The sequence below is a fragment of the Monodelphis domestica genome, chromosome 2 (assembly GCF_027887165.1).
Source record: "Monodelphis domestica isolate mMonDom1 chromosome 2, mMonDom1.pri, whole genome shotgun sequence".
NCBI classification, from domain to species: domain Eukaryota; kingdom Metazoa; phylum Chordata; class Mammalia; order Didelphimorphia; family Didelphidae; genus Monodelphis; species Monodelphis domestica.
Genome location: NC_077228.1, coordinates 306705253 through 306722130, shown reverse-complemented (window position 1 = coordinate 306722130; position 16878 = coordinate 306705253). Strand labels below are relative to the sequence as shown.

General features: G+C 35.6%; 1 protein-coding gene across 7 annotated transcripts in view; it reads right to left on the bottom strand.

Moving 5' to 3' along the window:
- Positions 1–16514, bottom strand: part of ZNF451 (zinc finger protein 451) — a 122188-nt gene extending 105674 nt beyond the window's left edge. For 4 of the 7 annotated variants that reach the window (XM_007484142.3, XM_007484144.3, XM_007484146.3 and 1 more), the window contains exons 1-2: positions 16379–16514; positions 15510–15587 (exon numbers count right to left, since the gene is read on the bottom strand). In XM_007484142.3, coding sequence (XP_007484204.1) covers positions 15510–15587; positions 16379–16423 — 123 coding nt within the window. In that variant the 5' untranslated portion in view covers positions 16424–16514. Of the gene's footprint in view, positions 1–12358; positions 12495–15116; positions 15342–15509; positions 15588–15714; positions 15867–16378 lie in introns of those variants that run through there. The other 3 variants (XM_007484143.3, XM_056814341.1, XM_016431142.2) reach the window with 3 other exon arrangements.
- Between the last annotated feature and the right edge of the window lie 364 nt (positions 16515–16878).

Here is a 16878-nt window from a genome sequence, read left to right as displayed (position 1 = left end):
TTTCCCTGAACAATCTGCAGGGATCTAAAAAAAAAAATACTACCCACAAGCAGAGGATAAACTGTGGGAGTAAAAACACCGCTGAAAAGCAACTGCTCGACCACAGGGTTGGAGGAGATAAGACTGAGGAGAGACTCTAAATGAACACTATAATGCAAACTCCAACAACAGGGAAAAGGGTTCGAGTCAAGAACACATGTGATAACCAGTGGAATCATGCGTCGGCTATGGGAGAGGGAAAGGCGGGGGGGGGGGGGGGGGGGGGGGGGGGGGGGAGGGGAGGAAAAGAAAACGATCTTTGTTTCCAGTGAATAATGTATGAAAACGACCAAATAAAATAATATTAAAACTTAAAAAAAAAAAAAAAGAATTAGACATGTCTGAAACGAGTGGATAATAACAATTTTTAAGCCTGGGCTTAATAAACATCTGCTAAATTGAACTGAAAAAAAAAAAAAAAAAGAATATCAAGGGAATTAATGAAAAACATTGTGAAGAATGATGGCCCAGCAGTACCAGATCTCAAACTATACCATAAAGTAGTAATCATCAAAACAATCTAGTACTAGCTAAGAAATAAGATTGGTGGATCAATGGAATTGATTAGGGAAAGGTCTTAGCAATCTAACGTTTGATCTCAACTTTTGAGACAAGAACTCATTAGTTGTCAAAAACTGCTGGGAAAACTGGAAAACTCTATGACTGAAACTGGAGTAGAGAGCAATATTTCACAAATCCTAGACCAAGATACGGTCAAAATGAATATATGATTTATACATAAAGGGTGATACTATAAGTAAATTAGGAGAACATAAAATAGTTTATCTCTCAGATCTATGTTGAAGGGAAGAATTTACTACCAAACAAGATAGCATTACCAGATTTAAAATGAATAATTTTTTCCATATTAAATTTAAAAGATTTTGTACAAAGAAAACCAATATAGATTAGATTAGAATGATTAAATGATTAGAATAGAAACAATTGGGAAAATATTTTGTAAAAAATTCTGATAAAGGTCTCAATTCTCAAATATGTAGAGAACTGTCAAATTTATAATACAAGCAATTACCCAATTGACAAATGGTCAAAGGATATGAATAAGCAGTTTTCAGAAAAAATAAAAGATATCAATAATTATATGAAAAAATATTTTAAATCACTTTTGATTAGAGAAACAGAAATTAAAACAACTCTGAGGTACTACTTCATACCTATCAGATTGGCCAACATGAAAGTAAATTAAAATGATAAAATGTTAGAGGGGATATGGCAAAATAGGATACTAATACACTACTGGTAGAATTGGAATTATGGCTGTTCTGGAGGGAAATTTGGAGCTTTGCCCAAAGGGCTGCAAAACAATGCAACAATTCCCAATAAGGGAAATTACAGGATGCAAAGAGTTTGACTGAAAAACCCTCAAGACTCAGAATTCTACCAGGGCTGACAGGAAAAGTTCCAAAATGTTGAAAAGACAGTTTTTTCCTAAAGCAGTCTGGAGCTGAGAAGTGAAATCTGAAGGGTGTAAATCTGATTTCTCCTGGACTCCCTTGGACATACTGGAAGCAGCCTGTTTGAATATCATCAAGCAAGAGTGATCAGGAGTTTCCCCAATACCCTCTGGTGGACACAGAGGAAAAGTGGAGGAAATCAGTCTCTCTTTTGAACATCTAAGGACTCAGCTAGACTCCTGTACTTGACCCATCAAAGGACTCTCTGAGTGTGAGAAATCTGATTATCTGTTGGACTTGCCTTTAGGAATTCATTTAATTAGTTAAGGCAGTTAAATGGTGGGTTTAATTAGAGGGTAAAGCAGTCAGATTTCCCTTCTCCAATTTTTCCTTCCTCCCTTCCTCCCTTCTCTGTTAATAAATTCAATATTATTTATATGTGCTATTTTCCTTTTGTATTACCTTCCTTTCCCCCTTTCCAAAATATAGATTTAACAGTTGGCTGTGCCAGCTAGGTTAAAAAAAGTCTATTTTTATATTTATATAGAAAAATAGTTAAATTTGCCTAGAAAAGTCAGTTGAAGACTGGAAGATTCCATTTGCACTCAGAGAGTGGTACAGTCCACAAGGAGGAAGACAGAAGAATTCTGAAACTCTAGCTAAGCTGAGAGGGACACTTAATCATTAAATACCCTCTGCCACATGATCTAGGCAGCCACATTGGCAGCCATGTTGGATTTTTTTTCTTCAAAAATTTTAAAGAATTTTTTTCCCTTTTCTTAATTGTTTGTTAATAAGTTATTCATAGTGGATTATAACAACTCAAATTCACTTAGATATACTTTGTTGTCTATGAATGTAAACATGTCTGGGGACATGGTAATGGTTTTATCGTGTTATAAGAGTGTGTTTTGCATATCCCATATATTGTCTTTGTACTTTTTCCTAATGTATGTTCAATGGGTTTGGATTATCATTGGATGAAACCTTTTGTGGAAATTACAATGCAAAATGTCCTGTCTCATATCTCTATAATGTGTATCTGTCTTTGTGTTCTGTATTAAATAGACTACTGTTATTTCTTATTGGCAAATGGTTTAAAGCAATAATGATTTGGTTGACCAAGGATTCAGAGCTCAAACTAATGGTAATACATACATAAAACAGCTGGACCATATGGAACTATATATAAAGGAGAAAAAGTTTGTGAATACAGAATATAACTATGGGGGGAAAGTAAATACTGGTATATAAATGGAAATTTGAATAGGTTACAAGAGTCTGCAGGGATAGTTACTCTATTTCCATTAATAGATTGTACTCAGGAAATTTTGTACTCAAGCATATTCAGACCAATGAATATCTAAGTATGAAATTATACTCCAAGGTAGTAAAAAAATCCAATTGAGGAGGTGTAGTATATTAAATCCAGCTACACTTCTTCCTGATTTACCAAAGAACGGTGAATCATTACATGAGTGTGTAGAAGTAGTAAATCTAGTGGATAAGCCTAAGATGGATTTAAAAGACACTCCAAGTGAAAATCCAGACTTGGTTTTATTCACTGATGGTTCTTCATATTTGTGTAATGGAATCAGACATACAGGTGCTAGAGTTGTCACAGAATTTGAGACACTGTGGTATGGATCATTGCCTAGTAACCTTAGTGGTCAAGGGGCAGAGTTGGTCGCTTTGAAGCAAACATTTCTTCTAGCTCATGGTAAAAGTGTAAATATTTATACAGACTCTCATGCATTTTCTGTTTGTCATACTACAGAAAACAAGGTTTTATTACTCCATCAGGAAAACCAATTGCTCATGCAGAAATAATAACTGAGTTGCTGGATGCTATCCAAAAGCCTAAACAGTTAGTGGTGATCCATCATAGAAGTCATACTTATGGCAGAGAATCAGTCTTTAAAGGTAACCATTGAGCTGATATAACTGAAAAATCTGCATCCAGTAATGCTCCAGTGTATGTAATGAATCTGATGATCTAGAAAAAGCTTATGTAGACTCAGAAATTCAAAAGTGGAAGGAGAAATTTGGAGCAAGGAAAGAACATGAAATATGAGTTACAGACGCTGGAAAACCGCTATTACCAAAAGATTTGTATACCTATTTGTGTCAAGCCATTCACACAAATTTGGTACTCAAACTGTAGTAGACTCTGTAAAAACGCAATGGGTAGCACCAGGAATAAGTACTGTTGAAAATAAGATCTGTACAAGTTGTTTCGTTTGCCAAAAATTCAACCAAGGTACATTCAGAAAGAAAGGTGTGGTAGACTTTCAGCATATTGTCCATGCGAGAGTTTTCAAATTGATTACATCAGCAAGCCAAAAGTTGGAAGATACAAGTTTTGTCTGGTAATTGTGGACAGTTTAACAAAATGGCCCGAAGCTTTTCCATCAAATACAAATACAGCTAGCTTTGTGGTAAAAGTGTTGATTGATGAAATTATTCCTAGATTTGGAGTACCACTTACCATAGACTCAGATAAAGGATCTAATTTCAGCACCCAAGATATCCTGGAAAGAGTCTATGAGAATATAGGAAAAACACCCAAATATCATGTTCTTTATCACCCACAAAGTTTAGGTCAAGTGTAGCGTATAAATAGGGAACTCAAGACTATGGTGGGGAAGATCTGTGCAGAAACTCATCTAAAATGGCCAGATATTCTTTCCATAGCTTTGTTTTACCTACATAGGAGACCAAGAGCAGATTTGCATATATGAAATGCTCTTTGGACATGAGGAGATTGTCAACTTGCTTCTTACTTAAGTGCTTTACAACAAAGACTCAAAGAATTACATGATATGCAAGTATTGATCCAAGGTGGTCCATTGGATTATTCTCTCCATAATTTCAAACCAGGAGATATAGTATATGTTAAAAATTTTACCAAAATATCAGCAACACAGGAGAGTTGGGTAGATCCTTACACCATTGTGTTAGTTTCTCCAAATTCATTAAAGTTTTGGGTAGAGATTCATAGTATCATTGTTCACATATAAAATTAGCACATGGTATTAATAATGAAAATGTACAAATCATTGAATAAGAATAAATTGTGGAAGCTGAGAATCATCAGTCAAATTAAGTCTGCAGTCAGAAAGATCAGTAAGGAGAGGACCATTCCAGTGGAAGACGACATTTGAAAGAGGGCAATGGAGATGAAGAGGAGAACACAGGAAATTAATGAACATTGTTAAAAGACTGAAAACTTATAAATTTAAAGACTGAGAAATTTGCAATAAAAATGATCAGAGGATTAATGGACTAATGAATTAAAATTTTGGGTAATGTATTTTAACACAAAACAACATAACATATATTCACAAACATTCATAAATATATTTACTACCAAGGAGTTGGAGAAGAAATTTTCAATCAAAGATGAGATGAAAACAGGAGGAAAAATCTGTAGTGCTAAGTATATTATATGCAACAGTAACATAACACTAACATAACACTAGCAAAACAACATAACAGCAAAAATAACAATATAACAAAACAAACACAAATACATAAACATGGTTAGATTACATTGATTCACTATTTGAATGAGTGAAACAATGTATAGTTAGGATACTAACAATGTTATAAGTAATTATAAATTAGTTAGGTACTATCAAAATTTAGGTAGATACTTAGGTTAGTATAGAAATATCAGTAGATGGGAGAATTTTATTATGATAGGGCTTTAGTTAGATAAAGATTAAATTTAAGATAAATAAGATATAGTATATGTTAAAAATTTTACTAAAATATCAGCAACACAAGAGAGTTGGGTAGATCTTTACACTATTGTGTTAGTTTTTCCAAATTCATTAAAGTTTTGGGTAGAGATTCATGGTATCATTGCTCACATATAAAATTAGCACATGGTATTAATAATAAAAATGTACAAATCATTGAAGAATAAATTGTGGAAGATAAGGTACTGACTTAAATTACAACATACATAACATTACATATCACACAAAATTCAAAATACATATGTAAATATATGTAAATAGTGTGTATAATAGTTGGGATTGTAAATTTGTGTAAATATGGACTGTATATGTTTAGAGTACATGTATACATTTTATGTATATTACATATGTATGTATGTAACATTTATATAAATAGATCACTTATGTATAATTTTACCTATTGTTACATGTAGTTTGCATAAGTGAGTTTAATGTTTTAGTTCATTTTCTTTGTAAAATTTATGCAATGTTGTATTTATTGTAATTTTACAAAATGTTTCTCTTAAGTTTGCTGTTATGCATTACAATAATAGAATGTTTTATATTAGTAGATAATAGTATTTATGAGCTTAATGTTTGCATGGAAGTTGTGTTTATCTTTTTGTTTTGATGTTATTTGCTTGTGCTTTTGCATATGTTTGAGCTGTATTTTGAAATTTGTACTTGTTCATTATTTAATCCCTTTTTTCCTTTCCTTGATAAAATCCTCAGAATAGGATAGTATAGATAGGTTAAGATAGTTGAGTATAGGTTGTTTGTTAATTTGGGTAGATATTTTAGTTTAAGTAACATGTAAGTAAGTTAGTAGTGCACAAATGCCAAAATAAGTGTTTTCAACATGATTTAGGCTTTGTGCAAAGAGGGGACTGTAGTGAGAGAAATTACAGGGTACAAAGAGTTTGACTGAAAAACCCTCAAGACTCAGAATTCTACCAGGGCTGACAGGAAAAGTTCCAAAATGTTGAAAAGACAGTTTTTTCAACAGCAGTCTGGAGCTGAGAAGAGAAACTGAAGAGTGCAGATCTGATCTCTGCTGGACTCCCTTAGACATCTTGGAAGCAGCCTGTTTGAATACTATTCAAGAAAGAGTGAGCAGGAGTTTCCCCAATACCCTCTGGTGGACAGAGGAAAAGTGGAGGAAATCAGTCTCTCTTTTGGACATCTAAGGACTCAGCTGGATTCCTGTACCTGACCCATTAAAGGACTCTCTGAGTGTGAGAAATCTGGTTATCTGTTGGACTTGCCATTAGGAATTTATTAAATTAGTTAAGGTAGTTTAATAGTGGGTTTAATTAGAGGGTAAAGTAGTCAGATTTCCCTTCTCCCATTTTTCCTTCCTCCCTTCCTCCCTTCTCTGTTAATAAATTCATTATTTATATGTGCTGTTTTCCCTTTGTATTATCTTCCTTCCCCCTTTCTAAAACATAAATTTAACATTATCCTTTGATCTAGTAATACCACTATTAGGTCTGTATTTAAAAAAAAAAAGAGTAAAGAACCTAGTTGCTCCAAACTATTTATAGAAGCTCTTTTTGTGGTAGCAAAGGAACTAGAAATTGAAGGGATGTCCCTCAATTGGGAAATGGCTAAACAAATTGTGGTATATGATGGTGATGGAATATTATTGTGCTGTAAGAAATGATGAAGAGGATAATTTCAGAAAGAGCTGGAAAGACCTACATAAACTAATGCAGGGTGAAATAAGCAGAACTTGGAGAACATTATACACAGTAACAGCAATATTGTAGAATGACCAACTATGAAAGGCTTAGCTACTCTCAGCAATACAATGATCTTGGACATTCCTGAGGGACTTCAAACAAAGAATGCTATCCACCTGCAGAGAAAGGACTGTTGGCATCAGAATACAGATCGGGGCTTACAATTTTTCATTTTAGTTTTATTTGGGGGTTTTGGTTTTATATGAAATATGTATTCTCTTATAAAAATTAACAATATGGAAATGTTTTGGATGGTAATACATGTATAATCCAGATCAAATTCCTTGCCAGCTCCAGAAAAAGGGATGGAAGGGAGGAAGACAATCTGGATCATATATCTTCAGAATATTTATGTGGAAATTTGTATTATATGTAATTAACTTAAAGAAAAAAATATTTCAAGGTAAAAAATAAAAAATAAGAAAAATAAGTCAAGAAATATTGAAATAAATCTTCCCAGATCTCTTAGAGTCAAAGGGCAAAGTAGAAAAGAAAGAATCCACCAGTTACCACCTGAAACTCCAAAATAAAAAATCCCAAGAACATCAAAGGTAAAATCTAGAGATTACAGGTCAAAGAAAAAAATATTGCAAGCAGCCAAAAAGAAAGTACCAGGTACCTAGGAACCACATTCTGGTTCACATACAATTTCACAGGCCTAGTGCAATTATCAATAATATGATAACAGATCTTGATCAATGACACAAGTAAAATCCAGCAGCGGAATTGTGCATTGGTTATGGGTTGGGGTTGGGGGACAGGAATCATGTAATCATGGAAAAATATTCTAAATTAATTAATTAAATAAAATTTTTCCATTAAAAAAAAAATAAGGGGGGGGAGGGAAGTACCATAACAGAAAAAAAAATACATGTTGTTAAAGAATTTTAGTTTAACTGAATTAAAATATTTTCATTCAATCACTCTTGTTCCAGGATCTCAGTCAAAATGGTAGAATATAAAGAAGTCGTATAACCTAAGTGCACCAGAAACTAATAATCCAAGGAAGATTTCAGAGGAGCATTAGCCTGAATAGCAAAATTCAAAGAAAAACCAATGGGTCATCTTTGCAGTTCAAGATCACAAATTAGACTCACAGGCAAGAAACAAGGGCAAAAACTGTGGAAAGAGATTGTCCAGGATATTGAAGCTAGTCACATTCCTCCCAAAGAGTTGTCAGTAACAACCAGGGGAACTTGAAGCCAAACCTGGGAACAGAAAGGGGCTAAGGTGATGCCCTCTAAACCACCATGAGACAGTTCAGCAAAAAAGGGTTGTCGAGCTATAACTCTATAGAGTAGCAGAACATCAGATAAGACAAGCCAGAATACTACAAGACAATTATGGTTCCACCAGAAATGCACCCAGTTTAGTCCAAACACCAAGTCTGAATCAATGGAGAAAGGCTAGAAAATGAGTAAATAAAAAAAGGCAACAGGGATGTCACACCCATTACATAATGCCAGGAGAATAACTCCAAAATACCTACAAAGACTCAACCACACACACAAACAGATCCTGCCCACAAGATAAATTAGAATTCCTAATGTAATGATCCAAGTGTTTCAAAAGTTTTTTAAAAACCACTATAAAGAGTTGGAGGAAGAATTTTAAAAGAATTGAGAGTTAGAAGAGAAAAAACTAAGAGAATTAAGTTAAGCACAAGAAGTGTACTTATCCAAGTAACAGATTCCCTAAAAAACAGAATGCACAGAATAGAATTCACTGACTCTATAAAACCACCACCAAGAAATATTTTGAAAATTCAAAAGATTTTTAAAAGTGAAGAAAATATAAGGTAAACTTTTTGTTTTTATTTTTGTTTTCAGCTCCAAATTCTCTCTCCCTCCCCATCTCCAAGAAACACAATACTCATTATATATATGAAGTCATGCAAAAAATTTCCATATTTAGCCATGTTGTGAAAAAAAAAGAAGAAAAATAAATAACATATACATACACACAAAATCTATCCCAGGAAGGAGATCAAGGATGAATAATTTAAAAATCACTAGACTATCTAAAAGTTATGATTGGAACAAAAATAATCATCATATTTCAAGAAATCATGAAAGGAAAATACCCAGACATATTAGAATAAGAAGGCAAACTGAGAAAAGAAAAGACTATACTTCTCACTTACTGAAGGAAGCACAAAAATGAAAATTCCTAGGAAATGATTGAATTTAAAGTACTCAGGACCACACAAATTTAGTCAAAAAATAAACAAGTTGAGGTCAAGTACAGAATTTTAGAAGAATTGGACATTAAAGACCTCTGGTAATTTCTGAATGCAAATAAAGAGTATATATATATATTTCTTAGTTGGACTTTTTCATGAAGTTTTAGCTGAGAAAATTTAGAAACATCTCCACTTCTGGCCCAAGTATTTGTGCATGATCTGTGGCAGAGCTTTAGGAGTGTGTATTGCTTTAATCAGCCACAGATGGGAAACACTGTACACTGACCCTGACATGGTGATGTCATTTTGGTTATCTTCCAGTACGAGTACTACAACCAGCTGAGAAAGAAAAATGAGCTATTTAGGTGATAACTTAAGAGAATGATAGGGTCTCTAATGAAGATTTTTTAAGGAGTGGAGATTTTGACACATTTGAAGGCAGTAGAGATGGAACCAATTGGGCAGGGAAAGGTTGAAGGATTAGAGAGGTAAGATCAAGCACAAAACTTTTTAGGAACATTCTTTTTAAATAGAGGTACAGCTATTCTAGAAATCATAATACATTAATTAGCAATCTAGTCCCATTAGACATGAGGCAAGTCATAAAATGAGTACATACATGATCAACATCCATTATAAAAATCACAAAAGTAAGCACTTTTTCCTACCTAAAAGTCTTTCTTTTCTAATCCTTAAGCATTAGAAGAGCAAAATGCTATTTAATAAAGAAAAATTCAGGGAGCAGCTGGGTAGCTCAGTGGATTGAGAGCCAGGCCTAAAGACAGGAGGTCCTAGGTTCAAATGTGGCCTCAGACACTTCCCAGCTATGTGACCCTGGACAAAAAAACAACAACTTTTAAACTGGTGGGGTGGGGGGGTGGGGGACAGGAACACACACATGTTTTTATACTTAAAAAGTTATCTTTAAATGGAAGCAACTGTCTATACAAGTATATGAAAGATAAGTGTTGCTTCCATTTTATAAACTAGTATTTATCATTTGTTCTGGCCCTTCCATTCCAAAGTAATTTCTATTTCCCTCAAGGGGAGGGGCTATTTTTTTGTCTATATCCAATTACAAGGACATCACCTTGTACAAAGTAGGTATTTAGAGCTTTCTGAGTTAAAAATGCTTAACAATCTATCATTTTTATTAAAAATTCTTCTACCATTTGAATAATAAACTACTATTCTTATTTTACTGTATATGAGAAAAGACTTTTTAATGTTTTCTAAAGTTTCAGTTACTATTTTAGTGAAATGAAAACAATTTAATAGTCCTCTAGAGTTGGTTATCTTTGAGAAAAAATGTTAAATATATGCAGAATATCACTGCTTCAACAATTTAGGGGAAACTATTAATATATTAATCAAAGAAGAAATAACTTGTTTTGAGGGAATTATAGGATCTAGTTTGAAGAGATCTTAATAAAGAACAGTAGTTAACTCTTTCATTTTTCTTAAGAAAACAAAGGCTCAGGACAGTTAATGAAGTCGGTCACTCAGTAAAGATTCAAACCAAGATCTACTATCTCAAAATTCACTGTACCACACCAATGCTAGAATTATTTAGGAGTTTTTAAGAATGTGAATGGTGAAGGCAAACACAGAATGTATTTTTTGTACATATAAGCTAAAAATCTTCAATAACCAAACCTTTTTTCTTTAAAAAATAAAACTAAAGTTTCTCAAGTCAAAGAGTACTTTAAAACAAGGAATGGTAAGGACCGTTGGTTTCCTCATTCTAACCTCCACATTCATTTGGGAATCATAAGATTCTATATTCTTTAAATTTACTTCCAGTTACAATGATTGTGTGACTAGTCGCAGAGGAGTGCAGCTCTCACACATGTACTCCAGCAAATATCTAAAAAAGATCAAAAGATCAAAAAAAAAATCCAATAGAAACTACAGTAGGCCCCCTTATCCAGGCCAGGACTACATCATAAGAAGGTTGAGTACTAGGTCCAATACAAGACAGGTAAATAAGCCTTCCTGGGCCAATCAGAGAATTCAAGAGCAGTCTCTCAACCTAGAAGTCAAGAAAGTAAGAATACTTGAAGAAGCTATATTTATGTACAAGCTGAGAAGTTAAGGCAAGAGGGTCAGGAAACTAATAATGTTGACAAATAATGAGAAAGAAGCAGTTCACAGCACTCTGGCCACAGGACAATGCAAGTTTGGGTAGAGGCAGGTGTCCTGAACCTTTCCAGAGCTCTATAAGCAAACAAAACAGAGAAAGCAGAAGCTAGCAGCAGGAATCAAGATCAGGCTCAAATAAAGACCAACAAACCACTCCACCTAAAAATGCAAGAAGATAGTATATAGATAGCCTAACCCTGGCATAAAGGTTCAAAATAGCAACTGAGTAAACAAGATACAGAATACTTATAGCAACTGAGTAAACAAGATACAGAATACTTCTAAAGAAATCATGGATCTAGAGACACACAAGGCGCACACTTAAGAGAGACTATATAACTCCACAACAATAACAAAGCAGAACCTTGAAGAAAAAATTGGCTTGAACATAAAGACAATTAAAGAAAACCTGGAAGAAATGAAGCAGTAGATAAAATGATGAAATTATAAGAGAAATTAGAAAGCTCCAAAAAAAAGAATTAGAACAAATAGAAATTAGAAAATTTTACTCAATAGACTAACTGAAAATTAAAATGGAGCCAACAGAAATAAATAATTCCACAACATGAGAAATATTAAAACAAAACCAGAAGAAGAAAAAAACAGAAGAAATATAAAGTATCTCCAATTCAAAGAGATTAAATTTAAGAATGTTCAGACTCCTTGAAAATCTAGACTCAAAAATAAACAGTTAAAATTCTGGATACATTATGTTCTTACATTGTTCTTAAAACATCCTTTATCTAAAAAAAACCTCCTGGACAGTATGCCTACAATTTCAGAAAATTCATTCCAAACTATAGTAAAAAATAGCATTATTTATCAAGGCAAAACAGTTAACAGATTAAATGTGCTAGCCATTCATGAAACTAAGTAATATATACAGACTTCCTCCTAACAAACATTCTAGTTTTTGCCATTTCTGGAATGGAAATGTAAACAACCATATCACACCTACCCTTAATAAAATAAAATTATTCAAAATATATGTCTCAGAAAACTACTAGGATATCCCCAAAAGGATGCATCTTACCCCCCTGATTGGTGTGCACCTAGCTGGTCCACCATTTTATGAGGGGCCTCAGTCACACTTACTTCACTCCCTACTGGACTTCTTTCCCATCTCCTCAATAGGCTCTTCTTTATATGTTGTCTTCCTTTTCCTAGAATGTAAGCTCCTTGAGGCCTAGCTTGCTGATACATTAAGTTGTTACTTAATGCTTGATTTATCTGATACAGATAATAAGCTGAGAAAACCTACAAGTCTACACTGCTTTTCAAATGTCTTCATCATTTAGCATGCATGTTTTAGCCTTTTTTTGTTGTTATTGTTCTTTATCTTAGGCTTTTATCTTTTTCCTCCAATACCAGGGCTAAGAATAAGAGATACTATGATGTAGTCAGAAGTATAATCCCTCTGGTAAACATTCTTGCTCACCTAAATAAAAAAAGGAATTATGATGCAACAACCACTTGGTTTTTTAAAAGCTACCACTACCACCTGGTAAGAAGACAAGTTTACTAATTTCTCTGCATCACCTACTCAGAAGTTATCCATGCCTCTCAGAATTATTTAAACAAATTTGCAAGTATTAGGCTTAATTTGTACCAGTGTATCCTAATTCCTCATAGTAAAAGCAAAAAACTTACCTCTGAAAGCTCTTGGAGATCATCTAGTCTAAACCATTATTTATACAGATGAGAAACTGAAGCCCAGAGAGGGTGACACATGATGTAGGTTGTAAAATGGCAGTGTTTCAATTCAAACACAGGCCCCTATTATTCTAAATCTAATGTTCTACTAAATACAATATATAATACTTTCAAATATCAGAAACAGATTATTACCCTTACCATTAATCAGTAAGAAAACAAAGGATTTGTTCCAGTGATGACTTTCCAAAAAGAGTCAGGAGGAGATACTCAAGAACCCTATAGGTATACCCCTCTCCATGCACCTAAGGACCTTCCTCACTTCTTGAACCCTCTTGTCCAGCAGCCCAATGGGAATGCTTCCTCTCTTCCCTGCCTGAGGAAAGGGTGGGGGGAGGGGGGCTCACATACTATGTGAAGGTTGCAATTTAGCCACTTGGCCTCTAAAAGGTTCTCCATCACTGCTCTAAGAACAAAGAATTACCATAAAACTGTGGCCATCTGGAACCCTTGAGAAATTGAGTTGTTCTAGATAGCTAAGAGTTTAAGATACTAAGTCATATTAGCATAGTTTTCCATAAAACATGAGGTAGATAATACAAATATCAAAAACCCCATTTATATAAAGAACCTAAGCACAGAGATTAACTGAATTACAGTTACATTACTAATAGACAGCTATTACTAATGCCTAACTAATAGGTCTTCTAACTCCAAATCCTGTTTTCTTTCCAAAATATATTGACTTTATTTTTAAGCACTAAAACTTTCTCGTCTTATCTTCTTTGTATGTAAATATTTTCTAATATGTATTACCAAGTTTTCTGCCTTCTTAAAGAATATTCAATATAAATGAATAAGTCTGGATAGCACAAGCTTATTTACTACTTTGGGCAATTTGCTCCTTTAGTAAAAAAATGATCCTAACATCAGCTGTGCTTTTGGAGAATCTAGAACATGCTTTCTATTTATTTATTTTTTTTCTATCTTTCTCTTACCACTGATGCTGTCTTTGTGCTTGCCTACATTCTGTACTAGCTCTTCTTTCCTCTCTAACTGCCTGTAGATTTAAGAGATCATCAATAATTGCTAATGTGCCTAAAACAATAGCAAATACAACTCAATATGCCCAAAACTTAAAAGCCAAACCACATTCCCAAGACTTGTTATTCCTACTTCATAATTTCTTTTACTTCTTTCTCTATTGATGATATCATCAATCTCCTGGGTCACCAAGCCATTACTTCCAAGTCATTTTTGATTCTTCCCTCTCCGTCACTGTGGTCAAGATCTATGTCTATTTTACCTCTGCAATAACTCATCTATATGTATTCTCTCAATTCCCAGTGTAACCACCCTAATAGGTCAAATCATTATTACCTCTCTTAAACTTTAACTATTGTAAAGAAAAGATCTCAATATCTAGTCTTCTTGTCTCCAATTTATTACCTCTCCAATACACAAACTTCCTATCACACTGCTTTCTCATCATGTTATTCCACTCCTCAAAAAACCTTAAGTGGCCCCTGCAACTAACTGCCTATCCAACAAGTATAAAATAAAGTTCCCATTCTTGCTATTCAAAGCCATCTATCTCTCAAATCTACCTTTCTATCTTTTCTCCCTCATGCATATTCTTATTCTGCATTCTACTATCTCTGGGCTTTTACTCATTCTCTTCTCCCATCTTTATCTGCTGAAATCCCACTCTTCCAAATCTCATGGCTAAAACTCAGGTGCCATCTGCTTTATAAAGCCTTGATCATTCTTCTTCTACCTGAAAGTGATCATTTCTCAAATTCTTCACAATACTTGGCTCTCTCCTTTACCACAAATATTCTAAATCATATTCTAATTTATGTTTATTTATATGTTATATATATATATATATATCCACTATTAACTTTTGATAATAGAAATTGTCTTATTTCATCTAAGTATGACTAGAACCTAGTATTGTGTTTCAAAAAAGAAAAAAGTTGAAAAATATTTGTTGAACTGAATTGTGTGGACTTTTTAATATCTATTTTAAGTGCTTAGATGTTTCTATGTTTCTCAATTGCTATGCCTCTTCCAGCAAGGTGAAAGTGCTTGACAGCTGAACTCCAAATTGGTGAGAGACATAGCAAGGCACAGAAAAGTAAGGCAGCACACAGAGGAAAGTGGGTGTAGGTTCTACTTATCATTTCCAATCTGTTACCATGAATTTAATTCTTCTGACTCTCCATCCCATTCACAATGAGGAAGATTGGTTGGATGATCTAGAACATCTCTTCCTTTTTCTAAATATATTTTATATGGTGCTAGTTCTGAAGTTAGAAAAAGGCTAGAATCCTGTATCTGACAATTCCTAGATGCTGATGGAGCAGCAGGTCACGTGATTACTCTCTCTGGGTAGTTTCCTCTCTGGATATAGTTTCCTCATCTGTAAAATGGGAATAATATTTTTAATATAAACCTCATAGGGCTCTGTGGTTCAAAACAATGTCTGGAAATGCATTGAAATCCCAATAAAAATGTATTATTATTACCATGTAACAACGGATGAAAGGCATCAGTTACCATGGTAAAACTGAATTCAACAGCTACTTACACTAACAAACTGAATATCATCTTCAGTGTCTTCCTTTGGTGACTCAGTCTCAGAGTCAGTGGACGATAATTCCATTATCTGCACAACACAAACCAAAACATTCTTTATTAGCTCTATAGCAAGATCTTCAAGCCACTTTTTTCCACTCCCACAAGATGTACACTGCAGGAGCAACTGGAACTAATAGCAAAAGGAGGGAACCCACTAGATTATTCAGGGAAGCCCGATGTTAATGTGCAAATCAAACTAAAATACAGGCAGGGCAGAGGCATGCCCCAATATTTTCATGGAGACTGGAGGCGCAGTGAGGGGGGTCAAGACATGAAAGTGAGATGCGTTTCCCCACTGCCCAGGTCACTTGGGTTCCAAATACCTCCCCAAATAAGGAGAGAGGCGCGCAAGACGATGAGCTACAACCCTATCTCACAATGCACGTCTCTTTCATAATGCAGCCGTGGGCAGCAAACGCCGGTAGCAGCTGCAGAAAACTCTGGACTCTGTGCAAAGCGGCCGCGGTTCAGACCCGCAGCCATCCATTGTTGCTAAAGCAACAGCCCGATTTGCACCAGGTAGGCCCCCTTCCACTCCACTCCACTTCATTTCACTCCCACGCCACCGAGGCCGCCACCGTCACCATCACCACCATCACCACCACTCACCCCGCAGCGGGCCCCAAGGGCTCCAGCAGCCCTCCGTTTACTGTCCCCCTTTTCCTCGCCCCCACCCAAGGTTGCGGTGGCTGTAGTAGCTTCAGGGCCCTCCAGCATTCCAACCGATCCTTTCTCCCCCACCCCCCACCCCCCATCGTCCTCTCCGAGGGATGGCTGCAGCCTTTGGGTGGTCACGGTCACAGGCTTGTTTTCACCTACCTCGGACCTCAGCTCTTGCTTTTTTCCCGGCTGCTCCTCTGACATCTTCCTCTAGCAGTGCCCTCCGCTGTTCCTGCTACTAACAGAGTGGCTGCAGCTGTCGTCGCTGCAGCGGCTGCCGCCGCCGCCGCCGCCGCCGCTGGGACTTCCCCGGCTGCCGGAGCTCTGAGTTCCTTCCCAGTCCCTTCCCGCCTCGCGGCGCAGCCGCCACCCAGCGGGGACCCGCCCCCGCGTGACCGCCTACAAGCGGAGGGGGGGGCGTAAAGGGGAGGGAAGGTAAGGAAGCGACGCGAGCTCCCACTTCAAAAGTAGCCACAGGCCGAGGCGTTAGCAGGCCTCCTGCCGCCGCGAAAAGAGAACAACCCCAAGGAATTCCTTCTTCCTCGCTTCTCTCTTGTAACTAACAGCTCCTACCCCAGAGACCACTGCACTAGCTTCTGGGATTTATTGTTCTCCCCTGGTCCGAAGAGAACGCCCGAAGGAGACGGGCGAAGATAAAC